The following is a 22,017-nucleotide window of genomic DNA, read 5'->3' as shown; positions in this document are numbered from 1 at the left end:
TAATGGCTTTTTTTTTTTTTTACATAGGTAACACCTGTTTTTAACAAAGTCAAAATTTAAAATGTATTATGACCGAAGTAGAAGAATTTCTTACTTGCCACATAAAACTGCAAGGTCACAGGAGTGGGGCACGTCACATTTTAACACAAACTGCCAAGTTCTCTTTCAAAAGGGCTTTGCTAACAAACACTCCCATCAGCCGAGTGTGAAGTCTGTGCTTCCAGACACACTATTTCTGCCAATGTGAAACGGTTTTCTACTTGTTTTGATGTTGCATTTCCACGATTATTAGGGAATTTAAGGATCTTTATATATATATATATATATATACACATACATATATTAGAGATTTTATTTATTTATTTGACAGAGATCACAAGTAGGCAGAGAAGCAGGCAGAGAGAGAAGGGGGAAGCAGGCTTTCTGCGGGGCTCGATCCCAGGACCTTCTCAGATCATGACCTGAGCCGAAGGCAGAGGCTTAACCCACTGAGCCACCCAGGGGCCCCTCTTTTTATATTTTTATTGGCTATTTGCCTTCCTTTAGTCAAATGCCTATTCATATCCTTTGTCCATTCTTCCAGTTGGAAATTTTATGGGAAGTCTTATATATTCTAAGTACCAATCCTCTTTTGGTTACAAGCCTTGCAAATATTTGCGCCCAGCCGGTCCCTTGTCTCAGACTATTTTTCACAGTGGTTCATGAAATCCACTGAACCGAAGCAATCCTCAGGATAATACCAATGTATGGGGAGAGGTAGTGACAGAGTGTGTATGTGTCCCACTGCTCTCTTTTTTGGTTAATAGTCCTAACTGGGATCTGCCTGAGACGTGGATCTCTACGAGCATGCATCTTGCTAGCAAGCATTATTATTTAGTTTAGGCTAGGCTGTAGGCATATGAGCTTTATAACCCAAGATTCTGATGGCTGAGCTCCTCACTGACCTCATTCTAGTCCTAGCCTTGCTGAAACCCTCAGCCTCCATCAGGGTATGCCAAAAGTTCAATTCCAGGGGCACCTGGGTGGCTCAGTCGGTTGAGCTTCTGACTCTTGATTTTGGCTCAGGTGATGATCTCGGGATCGTGGGATTGAGCTCGGCAATGGGCTCTGTGCGCAGTGCAGAGCCTACTTATCCCTCTCTCTCTGCTCCTTCCCTAGCTCATGTACACACATGCACATGCTCTCTCAAATAAATAAATAAAATCTTAAGGAAAAAAGTTCAGTTCCATAATACTCTTACTTTCACGTTAGAATGGCTTCTACTCACCAGAGGGTCTGAGTCCAGAGAACTTGGGGTGCTGTCTTTGACCGTCCTATCCTCGGGAGGTGAGGCAATGCTATGAGGGCCCACGGTGGGAGGGGGCAGGTGGTACAGCTTCGATTGGTCTTGTTGGGCTGATGGCCAGGGAAGAGTGTCCCGGACCCACTCTACTGGGTCCTCCCAAGCGGCTTTCTGTCCGTGGACCTGGATAGAAGGGGAAATGTGGTTACTGGCAGAGGGATCCACAAAAAGAGACTTGCTCATAGTGTCTCCTGATGGCCATATGCATTTCCTCCAATGGAAAGCCTTGAGACTCTGATCCCCATGAGTTGAGACTCAACTCCTTTGAGTTTCCCCACAAAAGAAGTAAGTTGGTGTAAACAGGTAAAATTATTCTTGGCAGGCCATGTGAAAAACTCAACATGTACATGGGGCTCCTGCGTAGCTCAATGGATTAAGCATCAGACTCTTGATTTTGGCTCAGGTAATGATCTCAGGGTTGTGAGATCGAGCCCTATGTTGGGCTCTGTACTGGGTGTAGAGCCTGCTTAAGATTCTCGCTCTCCGGACACAGCACCTCCCCAGGCTCCAGGACTGCTGCTGAGACCTCTACGCATCCCACTTAAGGAAATGCCTTTACTCAGGGAGCCTCCCGCTACTCAGTGCGGAAGGAAGAGCTGGTCTCCCTTTGGCCGACGCCAGGAGCCCAGAAATGCTACACCGGGGAGCAGGCGCCCAGGCTGGACCTACCCCTCCCTGCAACGCTTGTGTTCAAAAGTGAACAATAAACGTGCATCTCTGAAAGGATGCAGAGAACCAGGGTAAAAAAAAAAAAAGATTCTCGCTCTCCTTCTGCCCCTCCCCACCACTCCTCTCTCTCTAAAAACAAAAACCACCCCACAAAACAAACAAACAAAACCCAAAAACAATAACAGTAAAAAACACTTAATATGTACCATAATTTTAGTAGGAAATTCTTCCACTTTAGTAATCATATCATTTTTTTTTAACTTTTTTTCTTTTTTCTTTTTAAGTAGGCTCCATGCCCAACGTGGGGCTTGAACTCATGACTCCAAGATCAAGAGCTGCACAGTATACCAACTGAGCCAGCTGGGCACCCCAGTAATCCTGTCTTTTAAAAGAATTTTTTTAAAAATTTATTTTATTTTTTATTTTATTTATTTTTATTTATTTTTTTTTAAAAGATTTTATTTATTTATTTGACAGGCAGAGATACAAGTAGGCAGAGAGGCAGGCAGAGAGAGAGGAGGGGGGAAGCAGGCTCCCTGCTGAGCAGAGAGCCCCATGCGAGGCTCGATCCCAGGACCCCGAGATCGTGACCTGAATTGAAGGCAGGGGCTTTAACTCACTGAGCCACCCAGGCACCCCTTTTAAAAGAATTTTGACTCTGTTGAAAACAGATATTCTCTGTAAAAACACTTGGAAGTTGGAAAACTGTTAATAAGAATGCAAACTTTGGGGCACCTGGGTGGCTCAGCTGGTTAGGTGTCTGATTTTGGCTCAGGGTATTAAGACTGGATCAGGCCTGGGCTGGGCTCCCCACTCAGTAGGGAGTGTGCTTGTCCCTCTGCCCCTCCCCCTGCTTATGCTCTTTCTCTCTCAAATAAATAAATAAATAAATAAAATAATCAAAATTAAATGAAATAATGATTTAGGGCACTCATCTGATAGATAGCATCTCTAGAAACTTAACACAGGATATCTGCTGCAATGACAAATAACTTTTATGGAAAATACATGGCCGATAGGGTCCAGTCATTGCACTGTAGTCCACTAGTGCTGGAATGGACACTAGTGATCGTTATGCCCTAATTCATAGGTTAAAAAAAAAACAACTAGGGAGGCTTTAATAAAATGACATCTTTCTTTTGCATAAGTTCTTATTCTAGCTTCTAAAATCATGTCTTCAAAACAACCCAGTGATTCAGGCAGAGCACATTTTATTATCTCCCTTCTTATATATATAAGGCTATTTTAAAAAGATTATGTAACTTGGTCAAAGTAACATTTTTAGTAGTAGTTAGTAATTAGCTAAGGCTGTAATAGGGCTTTACTTAATTTTTAGCTCGATGATTTCTCTATCAGCTCTGATTCTTTTTTTTTTTTTTAAGATTTTATTTATTTATTTGACAGAGATCACAAGTAGGCAGAGAGGCAGGCAGAGAGAGAGAGAGAGAGGAGGAAGCAGGCTCCCTGCTGAGCAGAGAGCCCGATGTGGGGCTCGATCCCAGGACCTTGGGATCATGACCTGAGCCGAAAGCAGAGGCTTTAACCCACTGAGCCACCCAGGCGTCCCCGTCTATCAGCTCTGATTCTTAAGACAGAGGACTGTGTTTGGCACAGAACCAGAAGGCCCAGGACTGGAGATAGGCCCTAGAGACCGTGATCCTGTAGCCATTTGCTGAATGGTGGCTGGACACTGGGCCTTACTCAACCTCTTAGCAAAAGACCCTGACAACTCTTAGTAGTCTAATGTCTAACATGGAAGAGATGTTTCTGCTTTGTTAAGTGAAACAGCCTGACCTTGGGGATTGAGTGGAGTCAGAGGGTAGTGCTCACCTTGATCCCATCCTTCGCTCCTTCCTGTAGGTAGGGAATGATAGAATTGTTCCACAGGTCAATGAACCAGGTCCGGAAGTCCTCAATGCCAATGGGGCAGGACAGAAAGAAGCAAGGGCCTACGGGGAAAGGACGGGGCCAGTAAGATGGCTAAACACCCAGCTCTCCCCAGTCGTCTGTCTCTTTCATTCCTTAATACTAGGCAGAGGGGTCTGATAACCCAAGGAGGAAAGGAAATTTAGAGTGGGGCTGTCCTGAGACCAGTGGGAGTGGGCCACCTGCTGCCAGTCTCATCAACGCTTCTTCACAAGGTGGATGTGACTTGTGAGGGAGTGAGGGGAAGTTTTCCAATTCCCTCAATACTTTCCTTTCCTTTCCCCATTAATTGTGGGAAAAATGAGGGCGTGGGGTTAGCTTTCTGCTGTTTGAAGAGATTTGCCCAAATCATGGTGCTCACTGTGAGGGGAATGATTGGTACGTAATTAAGCAGCCCTGGGTCTGAAGCCACGGGGCCTGCCACTCCTTTCCATGCTGAAGACTCCAGAAAGAAATGCGAACATCCCACAGGGTGGGAAAGGAGGAGAGGAAAGCCACCTTCTGACCCCAAAGGGGAAGCTGCACCCCAGTACCGATGAGGAAGTCTGAGGTGCTGTGCTTCTCAAGGAAGGTGTGGAGGTGGTACCACAGCTTGGGCACCCAGTCGAGCACCCGAAGCAGTTCTTCCTTGTTGGCATTGATGTCGCTGTCCGACTCCACCAGCTTCCTCCTCAGGTAACGAACCAGGAAGCCATTGGCTGGCTCCACGTTGTTGGAGAAGGTCAGCATCCTGCAGCCAGGAGTGGGGAGAGGGGTCAGGGTGGCCACTGTCCCACCGCCAGTCCGTCCCTCCTCCTGTCTGCCTCCCGCTAATGCCCACCGGGCTTCTTCTCAAGTAATAATGGTGCTGACGAAGTCAGGGCAGTAGCCCTGGGCAGGCAGAGCTGATTCTCAAACCAGTGGCCCCCCTCAGATAGGCGTCTGACTGCAGTGACCCAGACTGGGGGGGGGCAGGGCGTAGGCAGAGAACGTGAGTAACAGCATCTGAGCTGCAGCTCTCTTAGTTTTGTAGTTCTTTTCTCTTCTCGAAGGTTCTCTCCCACCCTTGTAACTGACATGGCACATATCCCTGCTCTCTCTTCCCAGCCCAGAGGCCATGCCTAGTTCCCCTTCCTGCCGCTGTCTACTGCCCCTCTGGCTGGATCCTGGGATTTAACTAGTTTATAGAACCCTGGATAGATTTGGAAGGTTTATCCACGGTCCCCGTTCTTACCTGAAGCTCAAGTGCAAGCCGTGATTAGGTGTCATTTTTACAGGCTGATTGGTGGTACCTATGATATAAGGACTGTGGGAAGAAGGAGGAAAAAGGTTTACTTAAACTTAACCCTTGCTTTCCGCTACATATGCCCAGGATGCCCAGGGGAAAGCTCATGGGTTGGACTGCATCTGGCTCTCCTTCTCCCCACTGTGGGGAGCAGGTCCTGACCCCGGCCCACCCCAGCTCACCATTTGTGGTACTTGCAGGTGAGGGCCCCATTGACCAGCTCACTGATGGAGCCTGCTTCACTCAGGTCATCCAGCAGGATCACCAGTGGGACGTCTCCGATTCCTGTTTCCCTGTCTATCTGGTTGGCCAGGTTGGAGAGATACAGTTGCAGATCCTGAAACAAAAGAAGGAAGTGAGTCAGCACTCAGGAGCAGGGAGCACTTGGACCAGCACGTGGGACGAAGGGTTGTGGGGAAGGTATGCTAGTTCCAGATTCCCCTGGAGGCTTTGGTTCCTGTTCAATGCGTCTGAACATTTGACTGCAGAACCAGACTACTGTGGACTGATAAACAGTGGTCCCAAAGGCTCTAAGGCAACTGTTTTGTTTTTTTTTTTTAAAGATTTTATATATTTATTTGAGAGAGACAGAGAGAGAGTGAGAGAGAGTATAAGCCAGAGGGAGAGGCAGAAGCAAACTCCCCACTGAGCAGGAAGCCCAATTCGGGTCTTGATCTCAGGACCCTGGGATCATGACCTGAGCCAAAGGCAAATGCTTAACCGACTGAGTCACCCAGGCACCGTAAGGGAACGGTCTTAAGCAGCGGCTCCTAAATCCCTGAAGGACGGGGACCATATCCTATTTCTTAAAGGGATTTTCACTGGACTGGTACCACGAACCACTCCAACGGATAAGCCTCCCTCTACTGGGGCAACCCCAGAGCGCCAGGGTGTGCTCAAGAAACATCCAGATTTGGCAGGGGAGAGCAAAATGTGTCACATGTGGGGCTCCTGGCTGGCTCAGTGGGTCAAAGCCTCTGCCTTCACCTCAGGTCATGATCCCAGGGTTCTGGGATTGAGTCCTCCATCAGGCTTTCTGCTCAGCAGGGAGCCTGCTTCTCCCTCTCTCTTTGCCTATATGTGATCTCTGCTGTCGAATAAATAAATAAAATCTTAAAAAAAAACCAACAACAATGTGTGTCACATATAATTCTGAGTTCTTCTCCCCCAAAAGCCCAAAGTCAGAGTAATACTGAAAAGAAAGGTAGAGGGAAGAAGTGAACAAAGAGACGGGATTTTCAGGGTCGGCAGAAAGCGAGTTGGAAATAGAATGTCGTTCAGTGATCAGCATAAGGGAAAGGCATATAGCAGAGGCAAGGGGAAGTGTGGAGAAAGAAGGGAAAGGAAAAGTCTGGAAAGAATCTGGAGGCAGCAGAAGGATTGGAAAAGGGAAATGCAATGGGGAGGGGAGGAAAGGGAACAGAAGGGGCGGAAAGGGGCCTGGGGAAGGCCTTGGGGGAGCTGAGGCCTGAGCCAGGGCTGGCGGGGGTGTCAGGAGGCAGCCACCTTGCAAGACTGCTGGTGCATGTTGAAGGTGCTGACGATGCCCTCGGTGACCTCGCGGCCGGAGCGCTCCACCAAGTACTCGGCCAGCCGGTTGGTCAGGTAGGTCTTGCCCGTGCCACTGGGGCCCGAGAGGACGAGGCGCCGGTGCTTGAGCAGAAGGCTTATGTAGTGCTGCATCATCGGCTTGGGGACCAGTGTCTCGAACACCAGGCTGTCGACGCACTTCTCCTTCAGACCTGAACCCCCAGCCCCAGAGAGGATGAGCCATGACCAGGGCCCCGAGCATGGCCCTAGGTGCCCACTGGAAGAACCTAGGGCCACGTGCACCGTGGTTCCATAGGAATCCTCTAACTCCTAGTTTTGAAAACACAGATCTTATTTTTAGGGATGCGTTTGGAGTTACAGGTATGTGGGTGGAGGTGGAGTGAGGAACCCAGGCTTTCTAGAGATTTCCCTGGAATGAAATGGCCCCGGGAACAGAAGTTAGGACTGGGTCTTACTCATCTTTGTACATCTCACCTTACTTAAGTACAGTGAGCTGCATAGCATAGCTTCTGAATAAGTCCTTGTTGAATGAATGTTGTGCCTCTCCCTCCCTCACTCCATACCGCTGCACGCCAAGAGACAAAGACTGACCTTTGAGGGAGACCGATATGTTGTTGACGCCTCGGCGGCAGGGAGGCATGTCTGGAGGCTCCGCGTCCAACACCCGCTTCACGTGGCTGATGCTGTAGCCATGGATGGACTCGGTGCTCAGTCCCAGGGTGGAGGCTGGGTCCATCTTAGAAATGTAGTCCTGATAGAAAAGAAGGGGAAAAAAAAAAAAAAAAAAGGATAGAGAGGAACACCAAGGTGATGCAAACCCAGAGGTACAAGCCACAGATTTCAGAGGAAAGAGAAGTTGATGGAGAAACTACGTTTTTCCAACTTAGCATTTCTCCAGGAAGCATCAAAGATCCCCAAGATCCCAATGCCTGGACGGCTCCCTAACCCACAAAAGGATGAACAACCTTTGGGAGGTACATGTATCCCTTTACCTTGAACACTTGGAAAACAGCTTCGTCTAGCATCTTCCAGTCCACTTTTCCACTGACCTTGCTACAGCCCAGGAAGAATTCCTGCTGTTTCAAGTCCTACATGGCCAGGCAGAAAGAAGTGTGTGAGCCTCAGTGCGGTTCCTCCAAGAAAGGGGTGTTGGTCCTAAAAAGGCTTATTGGTGGGATATTCTGGTTTGGGGGCTGTTCAGAGCCCAGATATTCCTGGATAAAAATAATAGTGTTGCTAGACTCCCGAAAGTTCCTTACCCCTTTGATGATGTGCTGGGGGGGCATCCGTACCACCACCCGAAGGGTCACTTCCTCCTTTGGGCCACAGGTGCTGATTCCATCCATGGGTGACAGGTCTGTCGGCAATGAAAACAACTATTGGTAATAGGAGCACCCACAGGCTTTCCTGAACCTTCCAGTCACTATCTCTTCCAAATGACTACTGACTACCAAGATGAAACTGAAAACTCCAAAACCATAAAAGCCATTAGAACAATGCTGTGTCTTGTGACATGGGGGGTGCACTTGGTTTAGCCACTGTTAACCTCCATGACCCGAGAGGGGTGCCCCCTGAGCGGGCACAGTGGTGTGCCAGGGACACAAACCCTCTTCCTCCTGCCACCCTTATTTTTCTCCCAAACAGGTACCTGTGTCAGTGAGACTTGGGCTGGAGGAATGGGTGAGGGCAAGGCCCAGGGAGCGGCGAGGGGAGGCTAATGCAGAAGACCCGGGGACCTGCCCTGGAGTGGAGCCCGAGGAGGGGCCTGGGGCGACCTTCAGCCGGTCGTTCTCGGCTTTCAGCAGGTCCACCTCCAGCTGCAGAGAGAACAGACGGGGGCAGAGCCACAGAGTTGGACGAATCCCAGAGCTCGGTCTTCCCTCTGCTCAGCTCTCCGCCCAGATACGCACCTGCATATTGTGCATCGTCTCCCGAAGCTGGTCCAGCTGGTGGGCGGAGTTGAGGGCTTCCAAGCGGATGTCTGTAAGCTTCATCTCCTTCTCCCACAGCTCAGAGCGCAGTTCTGACACCTCCTTCTTCTCCGGCTCCTCCTCCTCGTTGCCATGGAACAGCCTAGTGTGGGGTCCCGGGTGAGCGGGGCCCCTGGGAGAAAGTGAGAGTGAAGCCAGGCCGCGTGGGCGGCTCTAGAGTTACGGGGGCACATGAAGACCCTTGATCGCTAGTCTTAGAGATAGTCAGTGGTGGGAGGGAAAGTCTCAGAGGTCCCAGGAGAGACCTATAGCATGGTGTTGTTCCTCCAGAGCCAAACATGGACTTAACTCCACCCCCAGCCAGTGGCGCATCCTCGTCCCAGGCCGGGTGGCCGGCAGACAGCACTTACTCCGCGACATCTACGCCCACAGAGGAGGAGTTGGAGGACTTGATGGAGGGCGATGCGGTCTCCGTGGAGCCGTGCTGTAGTTTAGGGGATGACGGGGCGGAGGAGTCCGGGGTGGCGATCTCCTCAATGTCAGAGTAGGAGGAAGCGGACTTGGGTCCCTTTTTTATGCTGAAGGCTTTGTTGAAGGAACTTCGAAGCTAGAAAAAAGCAGATCCAAGTGGAGAGACATCAGGGCTCCGCTCTGGGGACTGGGGGAGCACTGGTTTGGGACGTCTGAAATGGAGAGGTGTACGGACAGGGTATCTGCTTGCTGTCATTAAGCCTCCTTCTTAAGGCTTCACTCGATTCATGGAATATGGACAGAAGAGTTGCCTAGAAATTAGGGCTGAGAGAAAGTGAACTGTTCTGGCTTGCCGTTGCTGTAGTCTATGGGAACTTTTTGGGTCTGCTCTCTCCCATGGGGGAACTATGCCCCTAAGTGGGTAGAGAGAAGCCCCCGGAGGTCACAGGGTGGCCAATCTCTCAATGATCCAATCCCACCTTCTCCAGCAGACCAATGACTGCTCAGTCTAGAGCCTTGCTCACTTTGGGTCTCAGGACCCACCCCGACCATGGCTCATCCGATCAGAATCCATTTACCTATTTCCCTACTAACCAGGAACTGGCAAGATGATTCTGTGGAAATCAACGGAAGGGACTGGTATCAAGTTATTATTATTATTTTTTTTTAGTGTCTCTTGTGCTCAGCACATCCCAGAATGGTGAAAATAATCAGACACAAGTGCTTTCTCCTGTTCCCACTCACATGTTCTAGAATAAGGACTATTTCCCCGCATCTCCTCAGAATACTTGGGAGGCTATAAAGCGACCGTAGGTTGTTTGACCTGCGGTGATGAGCTCGGGTGTTAGGGCTGTGAGCTAGAGATGCAAACCAAGGTCCTGGCCCGCCCGTTCTCATGCATTCGTATAGCATGCACACACACAGGGACACAGATATGGAACGGCAGCCAGAGACAGAGAGTAAAGGAGGGGTCGAAGGCTGGAGGGGACAAAAGCAATCCAGATCTTTGGGACGGTGAGAGAAAAGAAAGGAACATTGGAGGGTACTCTTTCCAAGTGTCTCTTCTGGAACACAGGAAGGCTGTTAGGTAAGTGAGGAGAGCTGATGGTGGTGTGTGTTGGGGTGCCTACTAGGCAGGACATAAAGGAGGACCAATCTGGCTGCGACGGGGACAGGAGAAAGAGGGTATGGGTGCAGTTAGCTAGTGTGTGTGTGCGCAGGGGAAAGATTATCGTGGAAGGTGAAAAGTTGACTTGCTGAAAATTGTAGAGTTCCAGTCCAGGCCTGGGACTAGAACTCGGGCTTCCTAATTTTCAACCCAGTCGTCTTCTCTGCACTGCTGCCTCATGGAAGGTGGTGGGTGTATATGAGACAGACAGAGAAAGAGCGAGTGTGTGTGCATGTGCATGCGTGTGTGCGCGCACAGCAAGAGATCCTATGACCACAATCTGCCCCAAGCACAAATCCTGTAAGATCACAAAGACGCTGAGGGAGAGACAGCAGTGTTCTCTGTGTTGTTCCGGGTTCCCAAGGCACAGCTGTTGGCAGATGTTCACTGGCGTTATGTGGTAAAGGATTCCCTGAGTTCGGGAAACAGTGAATCAAGCAAGATGAAACAGACTCTACTGAGGGACATTTCAGAACGTTCCTACGTGGTTGTGCACTGTAGAAACGCAGGACTTCTCAGATTTGATGATGGCATCCCTGTTTTAAGGAGCATCGCCACGCATGGGCTTGTACCCAACACATGCTGGAAAAGGCCAACCTAAAGAATCAAGTTTAAATTATTACCCTGGCATTACAGGCCCTTCCTATCTGCGACCACTCTCCTTAGAGCTCCAGCTACACTGACTTGGTCCCTGCAGAGAGCATCTCCGCACACTCCCGCCTCAGTTTAGCTTTCCTCTCCCTTGTGGGGTCTCCCTGGCCTCCTGTAATTAGTTTCATCTACGAGCTCCTTTAGCGTTTACTGGCTGAATTAAGCATTTTGGCACCACTGGACTGTCATCAGTCTCACAGGTACCATATTGGTTTTTGTCTCCCCAGCAATTCTGCAGGCTTCTGGATGGTTCGGATTACAGACTCCACTTTTCACATCCTTCGTACCACCTGGAGCAATGCTGGGCTAGGTTAGTGGACCTCAAGATGTCTGGTCTGTAATGGAAACGCTGGGTTCACTTTCTGCTTTTCTGAGACTCTACTCTAATCCCTGAAATGTCTTTGGAAACTCCATGGAGGCTCAGAAGGCTTCGGGTTTTTGGGTGGTTTGAGGGTGCCCTGGATTGGATAATAGCCTCTTCTATTTCTGGTTTGTCTCCCTAGAGAGTGAAATCTTCCGGCGAGACCCTAACTGCACTGGTCTCTGGGGACTGTGGTCAAAATACTGTTCGTCCTGTGATTCTCCATTTGGGGATTCTAGGGTTTGAAGGAACAAAAAAAAGAATCAGAAAGCTCATTTTCTGGACAGGAGGAACTCCAAGTGACTGCTTTTACAACAGGCTGATTTTGTAACAAGGGGAAGACAGGAGGGAATAGACCAGAATTTTGTTTAACTTTTCCATTTGGCCCCCAACCAGACCACTCCTCTGTCCTCATGTGGAGGCAGCCGCGGATGGACCATGCAGTGGAGTGAGTTAGGAACTCTGGGGTGGTTGTTACGGTTAGTTTTATGAGTGGCCACTTTTTCTTTAGGGGGAGGGGGTTGCTCTGGAAATGGGGAAGGTATGGCAAAAGGAAAGAGAAAACAAGGAGAGAGGAACTGGGTCTCTTACCTCATAGACCTGGAAAAAAATAGGGATTTGAAGTCAGCATTTTTGAAGGGAAAAAAAAAAAAGAAGCAACACTTAATCACTCATTTCACACAGCTGGGACCCATCTGGGCTATACAAAGGTTTGGGGGCCAGTCTTACTGAACAGGGGACATAGTAGCAAGAAGTCTTCATTTCGGGATCCTTTCCTTACCACAGACAGCACAGAGGCTAAAAGCATTTTAGATCTGTCTACAGAACTTCAGAAAAGGTCATCCAAAGTCTGTTTCAGGCCACTGGGAGGCAGCTGTTGTGGGGAGAGGAGATTGGGGGTGGGTACTCTCTTTGGACTAGTCAACGGCAATATAATGGTTCCTTCTGAAGTCATACGGAAAGTTCCACAAATACCTCTCCAAAAAATTCCAAGAAACGACCTGCAGGAGCATCTAGAATGAACAGCTTTGTTCAGAAAAATCTTCTCTCCAGAGTATAGAAGGGAATGGGGAGGGGTGGGCAAGGGGCTTGATAGGACGTTCCCTTCTGGATATTTCCTTCTGTTGCCAAATACATTTGACCTAATCCAAGGCATGGGGAGCCCAAGGAAAGCGAGTGTGCACGGGGTTGGAGGGATGGCCTTGGTACAGGTGGGGCAGGATGGGGATAACAGGAGAGTTTAGCAGACCTTGCTCTGAGCTGATGCCTGGGGCTTCGTATTCATCCCAAGGCACCCTATCTTGGTTAATTCTGGAAGGAGCTGGTCCCTATGCTGAAGTGGAGGTGACCCGCCATGGCTCTACATAGTTTCTGCCCCCCAAACTTTACCTACCCAGCTCTTTTTTTTCTTCTTTTTTGCATCAGCATCCTTGCTGCTGCCAATGCTGGAATGGCTGGTGATGCTGTTGAGGCTCGAGATGCTGTCCGAAGAGTTCTGTCTCTTGATTCGGAGTTCTAGGGGCCAAGTACAAGTGGGAAGAACACACACAGGGTAGATTTAAAGAAGAAATGGGACTTAGGGCCAGCATAGCTGCAGAAGGCGGAGCAGAAGGGCACCAACAACTCCTGCGTCCACACTATTCATTTTTTGGATCATTCTTTCAACATTTATTGGGGGCCAATCACGTTTCAACATTAAAAAAATGGTAACAGAAAAAATAAGAAATGACTGCTGTTCTCAAGAAGCTTCCAGTCTAATAGGATAAACAGCAGCACACAAACTAATGAACTCAGCCTGAATAGGTCTGAGAAGGGCTTAATGAGAGCTGGCCCTCAATACTTTGATGGAGACATCAACCTATCATTTTTTTTTAAAGTAAACTCTACCCCCAGTGTGGGACTCCTCACCCTCTAGATCAAGCGCTGCACACTCCACCAACTGAGCCAGCCAGGCACCCCTCAAGCTACCATTTTTCATTGTTTTCCCAGCAATACCTGGGTGCCTGGTACTCAAAGGCCAAGTATAACTGGCCACGTGTCCTGCATTTAACCTGAATGAGCTTTTGTTGCCTCATCTGACAGGTTGAAAATCTTTTCAGCACTCTGAGAAGGTTTGGAATGGCACAAAAGATGATCCAGTTTTCTAGCACAGAGAAGGAAAAGAATTAACCAGGGAGGAGATGTTTCAGTCTTGAAAGAACAGATAGGACGATCTGGGCTAAAGGAAAAGTACATGCAAAGGCCCTGTGCAGGGCTCTGGCTCTGCTTTGGGGAACTTCGGGCAGACTGGAATGGGAGCAGTACAAGGAGCATAGCCCAAGAGGTGAAGGTGAGAGTGGAGAGTGGCTCGGGCCAGATCCGGAGAGCCCTGAAAGCCTTTTAAAGGAAATCTGTGTTTGTGCCGTAGGTAATGAGCAGGAGCAGTAAGATTCTACAGCAAAGGCAGACTATAATCAGATTTTTTAAAAAGATTTTATTTATTTGACAGAGAGAGAGAGAGAGAGATCACAAGTAGGCAGAGAGGTAGGAAGAAGGAGAGGGAAGCAGGCTCCCTGAGGAGCAGAGAGCCTGATGTAGGGCTTGATCCCAAGACTCTGGGATCATGACCTGAGCCAAAGCCAGAGGCTTAACCCACTGGGCCACCCAGGTACCCCTATAATCAGATTTTTTAAAAAAGATTTTATTTATTTATTTGACAGAGGGATTGGGAAAGAGCACAAGTAGGCAGAGAGGCAGGCAGAGGGAGAGGGAGAAGCAGGCTCTCTACTGAGCAGGAAGCTGGATGTAGGACGTGATCCCAGGACCTTGGAATCCTGATCAGAGCCGAAGATCGATGCCTAACCGACCGAGCCATCCAGGTGTCCCAGATTTTTTTTTAAAGAGGGAGAGAGAGAGAGAGAGAGAAAGAGCGCGAGAGCAAGCAGTGAGGGGAAGGGCAGAGGGAGAGAGAGAAAATCCTCAGGCAGGATCCCCACTGGGTGCGAAGCCCAACTCAGGATATGATCCCAGGACCCTGAGATCATGACCTGAGCTGAAATCAAGAGTTGGATGCTTAACCGACTGAGAAAACCCAGGCGCCCCAAGATAAAATCAGATTTATAAAACCTTTTTAAAGATTTTATTTATTTATTTGAGAGAGAGAGAGACAGTGAGAGAGAGCACGAGCGAGGAGAAGGTCAGAGAGCGAAGCAGACTCCCCATGGAGCTGGGAGCCTGATGCGGGACTCGATCCCGGGACTCCAGGATCACGCCCTGAGCGGAAGGCAGTCGTCCAACCGACTGAGCCACCCAGGCGTCCCTATAAAACCTTTTTATTTTGAAATAATTACAGACTCACATAAAGTCACAAAGAAATACACAGGGAAGTCCTGTGTATCTTTCGGCTAGTCTCCTCCAATATCAGCATCTTGCCTAATTGTAGGACAAAGTCAGAAGATTGTTTTTTTTCATAGAGCTTACTGTGTTAACATGCAGAAATGATCTCAGGTCAGGGTCATGAGACCAAGCCCTGCATCTGGCTCTCCATACAGCGCAGAGTCTGCTTGTGACTTTCTCTCCACTTCTGCCCCTCCCCCACCTCTATCTCTCTTTCTCTCTCCAATAAATAAATAAATAAACCTTTAAAAAACAAAACAAAACAGGTGGTGAGGCAGATTTGGCCAATGGGCCATGGCTTGTTAACCCCTAATTCACATTTTCCTCAGAATATGTATTGCTTTTATTATTTATTTATTTATCAAGATTTTATTTATTTATTTGACGAGATCACACGTAGGCAGAGAGGCAGGCAGAGAGAGAGAGGAGGAAGCAGGCTCCCCATGGAGCAGAGAGCCCGATGCAGGGCTCAATCCCAGGACCCTGGGATCATGACCTGAGCCGAAGGCAGAGGCTTTAAGCCACTGAGCCACCCAGGCACCCCTAAAAAATATGCTGTATAGTACTTTTAGAAGTAAAGGATGTTCTAGAATCAAATAATCTTCAGAAATCAAATAATCTTCAGAACTCTTTTGTGCATTTTTAATTTTGTGCTACATACATTTACCACCTTTTCACAAATAAAATAAGGGTAGGTATCATGACTTTGAGCATTAGCTTGTTGAATGGTCCTAGAAATCCTCCTAACCAAGTTGAGTCTAGGTCACCCTGAACTGAGGAAAACATGCAAATTCATCGCAAAAGACAGAATTCATTTATTCACTTAACAAATCCATACCTAAAGAGTAAGATGCACTTGGGAAATCAGAAATAGCTTAATATTCCAGATTTATCACTTACGAGCTGTGTTTTTCCAAGGGAGTTATTTTCCCTCTTATTCTCAACTATAAAATGTACTTTATAGGGCTGTTACCTGGATAAATTAATCAACACAAGTACAATCCTTAGAAAAGTACCTAGCATATGCAAAGTGCTCAGTAAGTAAGTTTTTTACTAGTGCCATGGCTGGGATACAGGGTGCAAGAGAGGGGGTAGAAGATGAAGCTGGAGAGAAATGTTTGTTTTGGATCAGGAAGAGGACAGGACGCCGTACTAATGGGTTTGGAGCATAGTCTCTTTCCCTTTAACTTCTTCTTCTGAAATGTTTCAAGCACACAGAAATACCTGAAAGCATAGTACACTGGACACCCGTATGTCACTCCACCTAATTTAACAGTTGTTAATATTTTGTTGCATTTACACTTGTGCATGCTCTTTCTTCCCCCACAAACAAGTGCGCGCACACACATACAAGCACACACACGTACAGATATTTTCTTGAATAATCTGAAAAGAGGTGGCAGGCAACACGACTCTTTGCCACTAAGTGCTTCAGGATGCATCTTCTAAGAATAAGGACATTATCCCACATCATCATTATCACACCTAAAAAATTAACAGTAAAAAAATTAACAGTAACAGTAATTGTCCATACTGAAGTTGGAATGATTTCTGATCTCACCTGACATGATTGGTTGACACCTGTGCGGGGTGGGGATGGGGGCCCATGAAAGAAGGACTATAGCAATCAATGCAAGACTAGTTAGGAGATAATTGTAATAATCCAGAAGAAGAGTGATGAAAACCAGAGCCAGGGTACTGACAAGGCAGAGGAGAGAGAGAGATATCTATCTGCATGAATTATATATATAACTCAATGGCTTTATATGGTGAACCAGTGAGACATAAAAGATGACTTTTGTGTTAGTGGGTTGGGTGACCAGGCAGATGATAATACCTGAAATGGGTCAAACTGCAGAAGGGAAAGTGTTGGTTTGTGTATTTGTAAGGGAGGTGGAGGGAGTGCCTTTTAATGATGGGCATGTTGAGTTAGGGACACCTATCAGGTAGTCTTAGTGGGAATGTCCCAAAGTATTTGGAAATAGATGCGCAATATTCAGGATGGGGGTACATGTGAAGAAGACAGAGATACACATTTAGAGGAGGTTGTAAAACTTACTGAGCTAGTAAATAAACTCAACAAGTTTGCAGGATACAAAATCAATATATAAAAAAACCTATTGTATTTCCATATACCAGTAATGAACAATCTGAAAAGGAAATTAAGAAAAACAGTTCTATTTACAACAGTATCAAAAACAAATTTAACAAAAGAAATGCAAGACTTAGATACTGAAAACAGCCAAATACCACTGAGAGAAATTAAAGAATAAATAAATGGAAAGGCATGCCACTCTTTGCCTTCTATCTTAAAAAAGACCTTGACCCCAGGGGTGCCTGGGTGGTTCAGTCAGTTAAGCACCTGAGCTTGATTTTGGCTCAGGTCATGCATGATCTCAAGGTTGTGGGATCGAGCCCCATGTTGTGCTCCAGGCTGAATGTGGAAACTGTTTAGATTCTCTCTCTCTCTCCCTCTCCCACTGCCCCTCCCCTTGTCCCCCTCTCTCTTTCTCTCTCTCTCACCCTTCAAAAAACAAACAAAAAAGCTATGGCTGGAGCTCTGGGAGCCCAGTCCCTGAAGATGAAATGGGTTCTGTGGAGGAGTCAGAGGTGGTAGGACAAGACCAAGATGGGAATGACGACTCAGAAGCTATGGGGAGAATTTAAAGAAGAAAAGGAGAACTTAACAGGGCCAAATCTTGGAAATCTTGGGATACTGCCTGTGTGATTGTGTGCATGTGTGAGTGTGTGAGTGTGTGTGTGTGTACATGCACACGTGATGGGTATCAACGCCAGAGGGAGAATCCCAAAGCATTAGATAAGGGAGCCGTCTTGGCCAGAAAGGACAGTCCCTTTCAACAAAATGGGAGAAAAGTAAGTAGGGATCAGATGAATATAAATTAATGGGAGTATAGCAGTCAGTGGAGTTCTTACTTGAAAATGTTTATTTGTTTTTGCTTTTTTAAAGATTTTTATTTATTTATTTGACAGAACAAGAGAGCACAAGCAGGCAGAGCAGCAGAGGGAAAGGTAGAAGCAGGCTCCCCACCGAACAGGGAGCCCAATGTGGGGCTCGATCCCAGGACCCTGAGACCATGACCTGAGCCGAAGGCAGAGGCCCAACCCAGCAGGCCCCACAAAACCTCCGTGATCTTCACCTCATTTGAAGAGTGGACTGCACCCCCTTGGAGAACTGACATAAGGATTAAATAACTATGATTATATGTGTATGTGTGTGTAAAAGTGTAAAGTGCTTATTTTTTAGACTTTATTTCGTAGAGCAGTTTTAGGTTCTCAGCCAAAATTCAAAGGAAGGTACAGAGGGTTCCCATATCTTCCTGTCGCCTCTACATGCACAGCCTCCCCTACTATCAGCACAACCCCTAGAGGGGAGCACGTGTTACAACTGATGACTCTGCACCGACACCCCATTATAGCCAGAGCCCATAGCTGACATTCGGGTTCGCTCTTGGTGTTACAGACATCCTACGGCTTTGAACAAACATATAATAATAGGTATTTACCATCATAGTATCATACAGGGTACTTGCACTGTACTCTGTACTCTGTACTCTGGTTACTCACCCTCCCCACGCCACCCCACTCAGTAATCACTGATCCTTTTAGGGTCTCCATAGTTCGTCTTTTCTAGGATGTCATACAGTTAAAATCAGACAAGACGTAGCCTTTTCTCATTGGCTTTTTCCACTTAGTAATGTACATTTGAGACTGCTCGCTATCTTCTTGCAACTTGGTAGCTCATTTCTTTTTAATGCTGAGTAATATTTCATCGACTGGCCATAGCACAGTTCCTTCCTCCAATCACCTACTGAAGGAGATCTCTTGGTTGCTCCCAAGTTTTGGCGATGATGAAGGAAACCGCTATAGACATTCAGGTTTTTCTGAAGACATAAAATTTTAACTCCTCTGGGCAAATACCAAGGAGTGCAACTGCTGGATCAAATGGTAAGAATACCTCTAGTTTTTTTTTTAAGAATCATGTGCTGTTTTACTGATGGTTTTTGACAGCTCTTGGGCTTTGCTCTCAAGGTTCAAGAGAGGACCCATAGGGATGACAGGTCTGCTCTACTCTCCCTCATCCCCAGGATGGTGGGGTCATGTCCCTGGCCCTGACTAGTCCAGAGCATCACACTAAAGGGCATCAAAGGGCCCTCACCTTCTAAAAATCCGGAATACTGTAGGCACAGATAAAAATCTCCAATAACCCCATTTCCGTTCTCCTTCGATCTGTGGCTGGATAGCTTACCTTTGGGTGTGGTTTCTGAGGCATTAAGGGCTCCCTGAATGACGGCCTGTGCTTCAGAGTTCTTCTTCTTCAGAAAGTCTATCGTTTCTCTTAAATCCAGCAGCTCAGTATCCTAAGAGAGACATGACAATAGTGTTATTAGTTGGCACTGGGAGCACCAACTCTGTGCCAGGCAGTGGGCTAGGCACTGGAATTCTTCCAGATTTGATAGAGAAGGCAGGGAATTCTCTGAGGGGAGGATTCAGGGTGACGGGAGGGGAGAGTAGGGGAGGTGAGCCCAGGTCTGTGCGGGAGGAGAACTCCCAGCTCTCGTACCTTCTCCTCTGCTGTCTCCGCCAGGTGTCGGAGGCGGGATGTCATATTCACCAGGCTCTGCTCGAAAGCTGCCACTAGATTAGCCTGAAATAAACACGGAAGGAAGTTCCTAAGTGGCCTGACACTTCAGGAAAAGAAAAGACTATTATGGGAAGTAGTTTTGCTGGTTTTCTGCATCTGAGCACTCACCAATGCCAACAACTCTCTTGGTGATTTTTGAATATTGATCTCCCTGACTAGAGAAAGGCGGAATCAAACACCTTTTTGGCCTGAGATTTTCTGGCAGGGACCAACTTTGTGAATGAGGAAGTAGTGCAGGCAGCATTAGGGCGGGGGGTGGGGGCAGGCTTCTGGAGGCTCTTGGACACTTGGGATCCGGCACCTACCATTACCAGAGGTGGGACTGCCCCTCTGCTCTTCAGGAGGGGCATAACCTCTGGGTCATTCCTATTGTCTTGATTTAACTCCTGCATTGTGTGGAGGGCTGGCCCCCAGGGGTCCAAATCACCTCCCTCTAGAAACCATTTGGTGCTTCTTTCCAACTCTGCTCTCAAGCGCACTCCATCCTGCTTCTCCTAGTTTCCTCGTTTCTCAAGGCTGCCTTTGCGGGGCTAGAGAGAAGTAGCTCAGGGAAACTTCAGGGGCCTTCCGAAGTTTGGCCACTAGATGTCACGTGTGTTTCACGAGGAGGAGGCTGGCCAGGGAGGGTGAAGCTGAGGCCACTCGCAGCAGGGCTAGCCCGCGAAGCTGTTCACCTGGCAGCAAGATGTATAGGAAAGGTGAAGGGAATGGGGCTAGAAGGGGGAACTCGAGGGGCTGCAGAAACAGCCATCACTGGAGGGTATCTTGGGCAAGTCAGTGGCCTTGGTGAGAAGTGACAGGCATATTTTGGGCAGATCTTTCATCCAGAGCTTGAGGATGTAGGTCTGTGACACTTGTCACCGCTTCCTGTGGGCCAGTGATTCTCTCTCCCTGTTGGGCCAACTCTAGTCTCAGTCTCTGCTTTTGCAACATACCTGGAAGCTACCTTCATGTGACAGTGGCTGGTGGCAACCTGTCTGGGTCATTATGAACTGCCTTGTCCACTTGCACGTGTTGCAAATCTGTCAAGGCCTGGGCTCTCCTTGGCAGACCTAGGTCATGACCCTGAGCTGCTGACTTTCACCTGCTGTACAGGGAGCTCCTGTTTTCTTGGCCTCGGGGTGTCTCTTGTTCACTTCTCTACATCCCTGCCTAAATCTGTAAACAGCCCACTCAGAGTCCCTGAACATCTCCTCGTGAGGGACCCCAACAAAGGTTGGCTTCCCTTCTCACTGGGGGCTCCCTCTGCTCCTGAAGGACATTCCTCACTTCTGCTACCCATCCTCTCCCTCCTCTGAGCCTTCCCTACCCTCAGCCTCCCCAGAGGGCCTGTAGGACCTCAGGGCTGAGCAGCGGCGCCAGAGATAGGCTGGCACTTGGGAAAGGTGAAATGGCTTGCGGTCCCTCCCTGTCTGGGATGTGCCCTCCGCGTGGGGAGCTGGGACGTTCCTCGGAACATGAAAAAAGCTCCATCAGCAATCACAGGATCCCAGAGAGTTCTGGCATCACGTCTCCTGCTTGAGGGCCAGGCTTCGACCCCCAGCAGGATCTGCCTCTAAAATTCAGAACCCATCGTGTCTGGGTGTTTGGTTTGTTCTCTTTTAGCCAAAGGGAACTTCCTGTTCGAAGAAAAATCACCATCTAAATTCATTTTCTTGGCTCTCGCCCAGCCTTGACAGCATGATGGCTGACAGATCCAGTGTCGGTGAATCAGACACACTAATGTTCTCTGCCTCCCTGGCGCCTCTCCCCTCCCTCCCACTGCATCTCCCAGATGTGAATTTCCTGGGGTGTGCAGGACGTGACCCAGGCCACCAGCCGTGGTGGGTGGGGCACAAGGGAGGGGAGAGAGAGTTCTTGCTTATGTTGTAACTTTTATGGGTCCCTAAGAGTGGAAGATGGTGTGGGACATGGGCTTCCAACAAACCAGTGAGTGTGCAGCTTATGAGTGGAGGGTTTGGGCAAAGAGAAATAGAATGATCATCGTGGCAGTGAAGGAACTGCCATTGAAACAGAACAGAAACATGCGAAATCTTGGTGGAGAGTCTGCTACCTGAAACCAGTGAAGACCCCTAGGCCTGACAGCTGGGTTCCCCGGAGAGGAAAGGACAAGAAAAAAAAAAAAAACCCAAAACTCCTGCGGAAACTGTGGACATGGTGACTTTTGTGTGCACACTTGGAAGGCTTCTGCAAATCCGGCTCAGCTGTTGTTTACAGCTTTGGGGGAAAATGGTTCTTATGTTCTCTGTTCGCAACTTAGTCACAGGGGAGAAACTACCGCAGCCCAGGAGGGGAGGCGGCCTCATTTCCCCCCATCTCACAGGGTCGAAAGACCAAGGCCCACAGAAAGAAAGAAACTCATTCTACTGGGATGGACGGAGGGCAGGCTGAGGGCAGAAACAAAGAATTCTGGCTCCCAACCTGAAGTTCAGGTAATTTCTGCCACCTGCCCAAGGAGACAGCTAAGCAAAGGCAGTTGTGAGTGAGGCAGCTGGACTGGAACGAGAGCGTGTTTCTAAGCTGTGTCATGCTTGCCAGGCAGAACGGTAATAGCGAGTTCTGTGCCTGTCCAGTTATGTGGCCTGAACAAAGACAGAAACATACCCCAGGGCAGCAGCAGACAGTTCTGAGGGTTCTCTAATACG

General features: G+C 48.2%; 1 protein-coding gene across 1 annotated transcript in view; it reads right to left on the bottom strand.

Annotated features, from left to right (window-relative positions):
- The window catches only part of NAV1 (neuron navigator 1), a 252,392-nt gene that overhangs the window by 7,554 nt on the left and 222,821 nt on the right, over nucleotides 1-22,017 (bottom strand). The window contains exons 17-32 of the mRNA XM_044267590.1: nucleotides 19,292-19,375; nucleotides 18,977-19,088; nucleotides 12,728-12,849; nucleotides 11,926-11,934; nucleotides 9,094-9,290; nucleotides 8,663-8,855; nucleotides 8,401-8,569; nucleotides 8,012-8,109; nucleotides 7,745-7,840; nucleotides 7,344-7,503; nucleotides 6,708-6,943; nucleotides 5,384-5,538; nucleotides 5,151-5,222; nucleotides 4,471-4,667; nucleotides 3,842-3,960; nucleotides 1,268-1,465 (exon numbers count right to left, since the gene is read on the bottom strand). Coding sequence (XP_044123525.1) covers nucleotides 1,268-1,465; nucleotides 3,842-3,960; nucleotides 4,471-4,667; nucleotides 5,151-5,222; nucleotides 5,384-5,538; nucleotides 6,708-6,943; nucleotides 7,344-7,503; nucleotides 7,745-7,840; nucleotides 8,012-8,109; nucleotides 8,401-8,569; nucleotides 8,663-8,855; nucleotides 9,094-9,290; nucleotides 11,926-11,934; nucleotides 12,728-12,849; nucleotides 18,977-19,088; nucleotides 19,292-19,375 — 2,217 coding nt within the window. The remainder of the gene's footprint in view (nucleotides 1-1,267; nucleotides 1,466-3,841; nucleotides 3,961-4,470; nucleotides 4,668-5,150; nucleotides 5,223-5,383; nucleotides 5,539-6,707; nucleotides 6,944-7,343; nucleotides 7,504-7,744; nucleotides 7,841-8,011; nucleotides 8,110-8,400; nucleotides 8,570-8,662; nucleotides 8,856-9,093; nucleotides 9,291-11,925; nucleotides 11,935-12,727; nucleotides 12,850-18,976; nucleotides 19,089-19,291; nucleotides 19,376-22,017) is intronic.

Source organism: Neovison vison, chromosome 10, assembly GCF_020171115.1.
Source record: "Neovison vison isolate M4711 chromosome 10, ASM_NN_V1, whole genome shotgun sequence".
Taxonomy (NCBI): Eukaryota; Metazoa; Chordata; class Mammalia; order Carnivora; family Mustelidae; genus Neogale; species Neogale vison.
The sequence above is the reverse complement of the archived record's forward strand: the minus strand, read 5'-3'. Positions and strand labels throughout refer to the sequence as shown.